The sequence below is a fragment of the Mustelus asterias genome, chromosome 19 (assembly GCF_964213995.1).
Source record: "Mustelus asterias chromosome 19, sMusAst1.hap1.1, whole genome shotgun sequence".
NCBI lineage: Eukaryota > Metazoa > Chordata > Chondrichthyes > Carcharhiniformes > Triakidae > Mustelus > Mustelus asterias.
Genome location: NC_135819.1, coordinates 32,066,064 through 32,075,612, shown reverse-complemented (window position 1 = coordinate 32,075,612; position 9,549 = coordinate 32,066,064). Strand labels below are relative to the sequence as shown.

The 9,549-nt window shown below is 45.9% G+C and overlaps 1 protein-coding gene across 2 annotated transcripts in view; it reads right to left on the bottom strand.

Moving 5' to 3' along the window:
* Positions 1 to 1,435: 1,435 nt before the first annotated feature.
* The window catches only part of bcat1 (branched chain amino-acid transaminase 1, cytosolic), a 74,718-nt gene continuing 66,604 nt past the window's right edge, over positions 1,436 to 9,549 (bottom strand). For both annotated transcript variants that reach the window (XM_078235284.1, XM_078235286.1), the window contains exons 8-11: positions 9,461 to 9,546; positions 8,636 to 8,776; positions 6,549 to 6,623; positions 1,436 to 4,891 (exon numbers count right to left, since the gene is read on the bottom strand). In XM_078235284.1, the coding sequence (XP_078091410.1) occupies positions 4,850 to 4,891; positions 6,549 to 6,623; positions 8,636 to 8,776; positions 9,461 to 9,546 (344 nt within the window). In that variant the 3' untranslated portion in view covers positions 1,436 to 4,849. The remainder of the gene's footprint in view (positions 4,892 to 6,548; positions 6,624 to 8,635; positions 8,777 to 9,460; positions 9,547 to 9,549) is intronic.

The window sequence follows — 9,549 nt, the reverse complement described above, 5'->3', positions numbered from 1 at the left end:
CTGTGCAGCATGGGCACATGCTCGAAAAAGACTTGCACTTAACATGTCAAAGTCCCAAAGTGCTACCCCCAAAGGAGGCGATGGCCTAGTGGTATTTATCACTAGACTATTCATCCAGTGACTCAGCTAATGCTTTGAGGACCTGGGTTCGAATCCCGCCGTGGCAGATGGTGGAATTTGAATTCAATAAGGAAATATCTGGAATTAAGAATCTACTGATGACCATGAAACCATTGTCGGAAAAATCCATCTGGTTCACTAGGGAAGGAAATCTGCTATGGTCTGGCCTACATGTCACTCCAGAGCCACAGCAATGTGGGTGACTCTTAAATTTCCTCTGAAATGGCCTAGCAAACCACTCAGTTCAAGGGCAATTAGGGATGGGTAATAAATGCTGGCCCAACCAGCGATGCCCATGTCCCACAAAGTAATAAAAAAAAGCCAATGAAATACTTTTGAAGTGTAGCCATAATGCAGGAAACATAAAAACCAATTTGTTCACAGTAAGTTTCCACACACAGTGGTGTGATGAAAGCCAGATAATCTGTTTTAGGGACACTGAGCAACATCAGACAGGACACCCGAGAGAACTCACCTACGCTCCTTCAAAATGCAGCCACCGGATCTTTCACACCCACCTGACAGGGCAGACAGTTCCACTTTTCATCCACAAGACACCTCCGATGGTGCAGAGCTCCCCCCAGACGGCACTGGAGTGGCAGCTTAAGTTCAAGTTTTTAAAGTTTATTTTGTTATCATAGAATCTCTACAGTGCAGATGGAGGCCATTCGGCCCATCGAGTCTGCACCGACCACAATCCCACCCAGGCCCTATCCCCGTAACCCCACACATTTACCCGAGTAGGTCCCCCTGACACTAAGGGGCAATTTAACATGGCCAATCGACCTAATTAATGTCACAAGTAGACTTTACATTAGCACTGTAATGAAGTTATGGTGAAAATCCCCTCGTCACCACACTTCGGCGCCTGGTCGGGTAACACTGAGGGAGAATTTAGCACGGCCAATGCACCCAAACCAGCACGTCTTTCCGACTGTGGGAGGAAACCGAAGCACCCGGAGGAAACCCAGGCAGATACGGGGAGAACGTGCAAACTCCACACAGTCACCCAAGCGGGAATCGAACCCGGGTCCCTCGCGCCATGAGGCAGCAGTTAGGTTAAGTACTCAAGTCTGTAGAGTCAAACTTGAAGCTACTACCCTCTGACATGCAAATAATCATAATTCATTGACCCGGAATCAGAAAGGGATCGTCACATCCATATATCCACAGATGATGTATATCTACAGGTGATGAAAGTGTTCTGTCATCTCCATTCCTTCCTACAATTAATTCAGAATTGACTCTTCAGACACAAGTTTCTTGAAACAAAACCGACGCTCTGAATATTGAGGGCAATACAAAGAGAAAAGGAACTTTCCACAACAAAACATTTTATTGAGCACAGTAGTTTCTGTGGCCATGTCTGTAATCAATAGTACAACTCACACAACAATATTATACTATTAAACATGGTGTGAAATATTCTTGTATAATTACAAAGCAGACACAGCTTGCACAATGATTTCTTAGATATGAGAGGAGATCCCAGACAACAGTTCTTCAAAATTTCATTTGTTGTGCGTAATCTGTATGGTACCTTTAAATTTTTTTTTGGAAGGGGGGCACATGGTATCTTTAAAGGGGACAGTTCGTAAGCAGCCAGTGTGTTACCTTTGTGACTGCCGTGTGGCCAAAGGAACAATGGTCCCAGATAGTAAAGAAAGTCAAAAAGGAAGAACTTGCATTTACATAGTATCATTAGGATGGTCCAAAATACTTCACAGTTAGTGAAGTATCTTTCTGAAGTGTAGTCGCTGGTGACAGTTGAGAAGTGAACAGTCAATTTGCGCACAGCAAGATCCCAGAGATAGCAGTGAGATATGTGGCAGCACCATAGGTTTTACTGATGTCGAATGAGCTGATTTCTGTTGGCCAGGGCACCTCTGCTCCTCTTCGAAATAATGGCCTGTGAACTTTTACATCCGGGTCAGAGGGCAGACAGGGCCTTGACTCAGTATCTCACCTGAGAGACAGTGCAGTATTCCCTCTGCAACGCCCAATCTGGGGGAGGGGGATGGGAAGGGGTTTAGGGGGTTGGTCCTGTATCCATATCAGCACAGCTGAACCTTGCAATTTCTCTCTCTCTATAGGTATATAAATATGTATATACAGTATGTCGTGAATAACCCTGTGATCTCCCAGGTAAAATGAGAGCTTGCTGGTGAGATGGCAGGGTATTCCGTCAGTATTACAGTCCTGAAAGACTGGAATGTTCTTTGCAGCAGTGTGGACAACAATATTCCCCCCACCCCAACTGGGGCGGATGGTACAGAGGTCATGGTTACGATAATGGATCCTGAGAACATGGGTTCGGATTCCATCGGAGCGCTGGTGAAACTCGGTTCAATTAGATCTGCAATGGGAAATATCAAATCAAAGCAACATGGGGCTGAGTTGCCATAGGGGCCCAGCTGATAACTTTCAGGGAAGGGAAGCTGGAGGGGATAGTGATATGTTGGCAATATCATTGGATCAGTAATCCAGAGGCCCAGGTTCAGGTTTCAAATCCCACCATGGCAGTGGGTGGATTTAATAAATTAATAAAAGCTGAATTGAAAGCTAGGGCCATAATCTGCTGCTCTATCCAGTGGCATGTTTGGAAGCAGGGAGAGCCTTTAATCAGGTGGGACGGTGGCAAGTTAGCACCCTTCCATCTTCCCACCTCTACCCTAATTAAGTCCACAGTGGGAACCCCCCCCCCCACTACCAATTGAGACCCTTAAGTGGACAACTAACAACCACGGAAGGGTCTCATCCCGCTGTCGCCAGTATGAACCCAGCTGCGGGCAGTCACGTCACTATGCAGCGAGCACACAGGTAAACCGCTGTAGGTTCCTTATCATCTCCTGCGGCAGGGTCCTTCACATCGTGTATGGGCACCCACTGAGAGGCAGCCCCCCACCTCCCCACCCACCCTTGCTGCTAACCCACCACTACACATTGTGAAACCGCCGTTATTTATCAGTGGCCCGGGACGTTCCTTGATTCTGTGTCTCGGTTGGATGGTGTTCCCACAGCACCCACCACCTGCCCACTGACGCTACTGGGCAAAAGCGTTGCAGGACCTCCGCCCCTCAGGGCCCAGATCCCAGGGAAAATCCTGTCAGTGGCCCCTTGACTACCTGATTGCTGGGGGTTGGCGGACTTCTTCGAAGGAGGCAACTGGGGTCTCCCATCACACTCTCCAGTCACAGACGAGACCCCCATCACCTCCGCAAGATTTCACCATCCTTCTCAACATTGCTGACCACATCACTCGTCATAAAAGCCCATCTGGTTGACTTTTAGGGAAGGAAATCTTACCTGGTCTGGCCTACGTGTGATGTTGTGATTCATGAAGGTGGCTCACCATCACCTGCTGAAGGGCAATTAGGAATGGGCAACAAATAATGCCCTTGCCAGTGCCCACACCCCCTATGATAGAATATTTTTAAAAAGGAGGGGCCATTCAGTCTGTCAAGCCTGTTCTATTGCTCAGTAAGTGATGTGATCGGTTAGATCTGTATCTTAAGTCTATTTGCATGGCTTGGTTCCATATCCCTTAACATCCTTAGCAAATAAACATCTATTGACATGCCATCCTGACCCAACTGAGCCACTATAGGAAAGGTTTAGAGGGATATGGACCAAACGCAGGCAAATGGAACTAGTTTGGTTCAGGAAACCTGGTTAGCATGGACGAGTTGGGCCGAAGGGCCTGTTCTGTGCTGTATATCTCTATGTCTCTAGATGTTGCTGACCCTCAGACTCACGATCCCCTTCCAGGAAATAGAATAAACACAGTTCCGAGTATCACCTACACTCCAAGAACAGACGCGGAGGAAATAATTTATCTTTAACCTTTTAAAACTCGGCGACATAGTATATATTATACCTATATATAGTAATAGGGTATCAGGGATACATTAAAGGCTCTTTACAAATGATCAAAGGCTCGCAAGCTTTCATCTGATCTTCTGAGGTTGACTCACAGCTTTGCATTTCACATGTAGTAGGAATCTTTTATTTGCCATTTTCAGCTATTACAGCTACCCAGTTACAATTCTCATTTTGGATCACTGCTTGCGTGTCACTATTACTGATACAATATGATTCAAAGGCATTTAGGATTCTATGAGCATAAAATATAATGTGATGTTGACCCCGATTCCAGACATTAATCTATTTTTGTTTGGTCGGGAAAATGATCTCCCCATTTGGTACGGTTCACTAGCCTAACAGCAGCTCATCAAGGATAGCTCGTGTACAAATTCCCTCTTGCTCAGTCGCATTGCGAAGCGCACTGAATCCACAGGCCCCAGACACCCTGGCCGCAGGGTATTCCAGACCCACGTCAAAGGCGGTTGAAACATCCGTAACTTGGGAGTCAATATCACACAGAGTTGCTACAGAGAAAAACCGTCAACAAGACAGTGCTAAAGCTCATTGACAAAATGGAATTCAGAATCCGGGAGGAGACAGTTTAGTCCAGAGGCCCTGTCCAGCTCGGTTTTGTGATGGGTCCCCTCTCTCTCTCTCTCTCTCTCGAGCGGAAGGTAGTACAGTACAGACAATTACAAATTCACATTTTGTGTTGCTAAAATGTTTTGTGCTTCATTTGGGTGCAGTCAGCAGTCACGAACCTTTGTCAGATGTTCACAGCCACTGGGCTGCAGTTTGTGCTTGTTTGGCATTCGGCCCTCCTCCCATTACTCAGCTTGGTCTGCTTTCAACGAGGGTCCAACCTTCAGATCACCAGGCAGGTCCAGTCACTTGCCTCTTTCCCGTACTGTCAAAGATATTCGAATCCCATTAGCATGCAGCGGGACTCAAACCATGCAGACATGTATCAAATTCATGTGTTGCCAAAGAAATGAACACATTACAATTATCTGCACATTACCTCTCCATGATGCTTTCCCGTGTTGCAAGCACTTATTTTTCTATCTTGCGATAACAGCCTTAAATTACCCCTCTCCAGATTTTAAATATTGTTTTCCAAACGTGTACATTATCTCTTGCAACTCAACTGTAAAAGCTGGCCTTATACAATAGTTGTCACCTAATCCAAGCCAGCATTTAGTGCAGTGGGAGCAAACACTCGTTGGAGTTTAGAAGATTGATTTGATTGGATTTATTATTGTCACATGTATTAGTATACAATGAAAAGTATTGTTTCTTGTGCGCTATACAGGCAAAACATGCCGTTCATAGAGAAGGAGAGAGTGCAGAAAGTAGTGTTACAGTCATAGCTAGGGTGTAGAGAAAGATCAACTTAATGCAAGATAGGTCCATTCAAAAGTCGGATCTTATTGAAGATTCTGAGAAGGTGTGACAGAGTAGATGCTATGATATGGAGATGCTGGCGTTGGGTTGGGGTGGGCACAGTAAGAAGTCTCACAACACCAGGTTAAAGTCCAACAGGTTTATTTGGAATCACAAGCTTCCGGAGCACTGCTCCTTCATCAGGTGAGTGAAGGAGCAGCGCTCCGAAAGCTTGTGATTCCAAATAAACCTGTTGGACTTCAACCTGATGTTGTGAGACTTCTTACTAGGGTAGATGCTAACAGCGATGTTGCTCCCTCATGGGGGAATCTGGAATGAGGGGCACAGTTTCAGAATTTAATATGGAGGAATTTCTTCTCTCAGAGGGCCATTAATTGGAGCATAGGAATTAGGAGCAGAAGGAGGCTAATTCAGCCCCTGGAGCCTGCTCCGCTATTCAATCAGATCATGGCTGATCTCTCCCTGGTCTCAAATCCACCTCCCCACCTGTTCCCCATATCCCCTGATCCCTTTTTTAAAATTAGAAATATATCCATTTTCTTTTTGAAACCATTTAATGATTCAGACTCCACCGCCCAATGGGGCAACGAGTTCCACAAATTGTCATGGGATACAGTGCAGAAGGAGGCCATTCAGCCCATTGAGTCTGCACCGACCACAATTCCACCCAGACCCTATCCCCATAACCCCGCATATTTACCCTGCTAATCCCCCTGGCACTAAGGGGCAATTTGCCAATCCACCTAACCCACACATCTTTAGACTGTGGGAGGAAACCGGAGCACCCGGAGGAAACCCACGCAGACACGGGGAGAATGTGCAGATTCCACACAGACAGTAAGCCAAGCCCGCGGATCGAACCCGGGTCCCTGGCGCTGTGAGGCGGCAGTGCTAACCACTGTGCCACCGTGCTGCCTGTAAACACCAGATCACCCAGCTAAACTTGATGGAGTACAAACATCCTAGCAATGAATGAAGACATATGTATTCATCATCCAGATGTTTCCTTCCCGCGTACACAACATTTTGGCAGCAATAGAAATCATCGGACATTAAAGTCCAACCTCCAGTTACAACACTCCCATTTTGCAGTGATTCTGGGATGTTTCATTTTAAACCATTGCGATTATGTAACCTGGAAAATGACCGTACACACTCACCTGTGTGTCAGTCAGGTTTTCCAGGATCTGTGATGCCAATTTCAATCCATTTTCACTGGTCGGGATATGCAGGTTCTGCAAAAGTTAATGAGAAAGAGAACAAACTGTCAAACTATAACAATGCCTCTGCCACTAACATCACCAGCGCTTATTAACACACATACAGAAACACAAAGTTAAGCTTCAGCTTGTAACTTATTTCTAATACCCATAAAAAATATATAACTTTCTAATACCCATAAAAAATATATAACTTACTAAAGATAATATCTCCTTATATGGTTCGATACCACATTTAGCAGTTTTGTATTACCCTGTTAAAAAACACTTTAATCTCTTGGGTAGATCAAAAGATCAATACTGGTTAACCCAGGTGTATTAACAGTGCCTTTTAGCTCCCTCGATGAACTGCAGGATACTTAAAACTCCTTCTTTTAACACCAACCCAAGGCTTCGATCATCTACACGAATATCTAAGCGATTCAGTGTCAGTCTTTGCTTTGTAATGTTCCTAGGAAGTGTTAATGGTTGGTTGCACCATAATGTAAAGCACAAAAGATGACAGGGAAAAAATATGAAGCACCACCTCTATCACATAGAATCTAAAGCACAGGATAAGGTCATTCAGCCCAACTGGGTCTATGCTGGTGTCCATGTGCCATACATGCTGTCTCCCACTCTAAGTAGCTCTTGCCACACTAACTTCCTAAACCCTCCATTCTCTGCCATTCTGTTTCTTTTCGATTAAGTTTTTTTTCAAAAGTTTGAATTTAAACAGGAGGGGAACCTATCAATGCCTTATCAATGACGTTGTTAGGGTTTTGTTAATGTCGCTGCTAAGGTTGAGAGAAACGGGTGCTGGGTATTAGTTTTCTTTGAGCACAGATAAATAGGGGATTACTGGTACACTGGGTTGAGTGGGAGAAGAACTTTAAGACTGAACAAGTCAATAAGCTCTCCCAATAACTAAAAGCTCTATGTCTTGGTTTCAGCTTCAGGGCTTGGATCCTGTTGACAGGAGGCACCCTTGGGATTTTTTTCAGGTTAAAGATGCTAGGGGCGGCACGGTGGCACAATGGTTAGCACTGCTGCCTCACAGCACCAGGGACCCAGGTTCAATTCCGGCCTCGGGTCACTGTCTGTGCAGAGTCTCCACATTCTCCCCGTGTCTGCGTGGGTTTCCTCCGGGTGCTCTGGTTTCCTCCCACAGTCCAAAGATGTGTGGGTTACGTTGATTGGCCATGCTAAATTGTCCTTAGTGTCAGGGGGACTAACAGGGTAAATACGTGGGGTTAGAAATCATAGAATCCCTTCAGTGCAGAAGGAGGCCATTCGGCCCATTGAGTCTGCACCAACAACAATCCCACCCAGGCCTTTTCCCCATAACCCCACATATTTACTCCACTAATCCCTCTAGCCTACACGTCCCGTGACACTAAGAGCCAATTTAGCATGGCCAATGCACCCAACCCACACAACTTTGGACTGTGGGAGGAAACCGGAGCACCCGGAGGAAACGCATGCAGAAACGGGGAGAACATGCAAACTCCGCACAGTCAGTGATCCAAGCTGGGAATCGAACCCAGGTCCCAGGAGCTGTGAGGCAGCACTGCTAACCCCTGTGACACTGTGCCGCCCTCGGGGTAACGGGGATAGGGCCTGAGTGGGATTACTGTCGGTGTAGGCTTGATGGTCCAAATGGTCTCCTTCTGCACTGTAGGAATTCTATGATATGAATAAAAGTGGAGTTGTTGCTGTCCTGTTTATAATTATCTCTGCAATTATCTGAAACTTTATTCCATTGGGGTAAGTTCCTCTTGGACATTCTTTCCATTTATTTCTCCTATCTGCTCTGCTGCCAGGTCTAGTGGTGCTTGGATTCTTTCCGTATTGGGTCAGAGTAAAATCTTGTACACATTGTAAACTCTCTGTCCCCCATCTCTCCGTTTCGCTGCCCCTTTCTGCCAGGTTATTTGGGAGGTAGGTGACATCGCCCGAGCCAGGTTTTCATACGGTGGGTGCACTGAGATCAGTAGCTCCCTCAAAGTTAAGCTGAAGGTCCCTCATCAATTTGCACGTTTGCTCACCTCGCCCTTGTACAAGATCCGTCCGATTGGACACACGACGCACGCAGTCCCTGAGCCGAATAGCTCCTTGACCCGCTTTTGCTGGATTGCTCGGACGAGCTCGTTCATCGTGACAGATCGCTCATCAACCTTGAACTGATCCTTTTTATTTTGTTTCCCCCAACCAAAGCAAAAGAAACACGAGAAGCAATCAGATCCCGTTCACCTCTTTTCACATCCTTAATCAAGGAAATGTCCTAGATGTCTTTTTCTAATCACTAACGCCACACTGGGAGTTTGAAACACATAAGCCGGACTTTTCTGGCCATTCACGCCCGCGGGATCTTCCGGTCCTGCCGATGGGGCCTTGTGTTTCCCAGTGTTTGGGAGTGGCGGGGTGGGAGGGAGGGAATGTATTCCATGGAAAACCCCATTGACAATGGCGGATCCCACCACTGACTAATGGCGGGCCCTATCCGCCACTTTGGGGTGTGGAACATCCCACCCATTGACAAGTTTTACTGAGATAAACAAGGCACTTTTTAAAAAATTGCCCTCCATTCTCATCAAAAATGTGCCCCATGGAAGTACCGTACATGAACAAATACGTCAGATAAAGTTGTCCGTTCAGCCGGAAATAACAGCTATTGATTCTCGATGCTGGGGCCGAGATCCTGATTGAAAATTACATGAATATTTAACACTCGTATCAAAATTAAACAAAGAGATTAGCTCCTAGAAATTTGATGTCACATTAGGGGCACCTAATTAGCAGCTAGGGTTAGGTTAATATGTCACTGGAATGTATTGAAGTTAATGCTTTCATATTAAACAATATTTACTGACCCACTTGCGTGTAAGATCCAGAATGCTTTGTCTCACCACTCCAGGTAGAATGACGCCATCTAGTGGTGGTGTAACCAGCTCTTCCTCTA